Raw genomic sequence first — 585 nt, 5'->3', positions numbered from 1 at the left:
TCTTACATGGCTTTGAAAGAAAAAGTTAAGGAGATGCAGAAGAAAATTGAATACCTTATGAGCATGCACACAGCAGAACAACAACTGTCACCCTCCTTTAGAAGAGAACTTAAGATTCCAGAATATTTTACTACCAAAAGAAGCCGAAGTTGCAGAGAGAATCTCTTGAGTGTTAGGTCCCCTCATTGGTTTGAGAATTTGGAAGTTAATAATAATACATCACCTACCTGGAGGATGATGGAGCTAAAAGCGTCTCCTGGAAGACCAATAAGCAAGACTTCCAACACTTCGAGCGTTTCCTTTGATTCAGGGAGTTCAACCTCCATTGATGCGCGTAGCCTGAAAGACTATGATCCTGAGACAGGCAATAGCTTCAATGAATTTGTAGCAGGGCTTGAAGAAATGGCAAAGCAGCACCACTCAATTGAGTCAACACCGGATCTAGATTTTGGGATTTCATATGCCCCCACAAGAACCCAAAATATGGAGATTGGACCGGAAAGCCCTACATATAGCATTAGAGGAAACAAGAATGCATTGCCAAATCCTCAGGATATAAATGAGGTAACCACAGATGCCACCAAT

General features: G+C 41.7%; 1 protein-coding gene across 1 annotated transcript in view; it reads left to right on the top strand.

Annotated features, from left to right (window-relative positions):
- LOC104728659 (kinesin-like protein KIN-7J) overlaps positions 238-585 on the top strand; it is a 3,541-nt gene continuing 3,193 nt past the window's right edge. The window contains exon 1 of the mRNA XM_010447614.1: positions 238-364. Coding sequence (XP_010445916.1) covers positions 238-364 — 127 coding nt within the window. The remainder of the gene's footprint in view (positions 365-585) is intronic.

Source organism: Camelina sativa, chromosome 11, assembly GCF_000633955.1.
Source record: "Camelina sativa cultivar DH55 chromosome 11, Cs, whole genome shotgun sequence".
In the NCBI taxonomy this organism is placed as follows: domain Eukaryota; kingdom Viridiplantae; phylum Streptophyta; class Magnoliopsida; order Brassicales; family Brassicaceae; genus Camelina; species Camelina sativa.
This window is presented reverse-complemented; position numbering and strand designations above follow the sequence as displayed.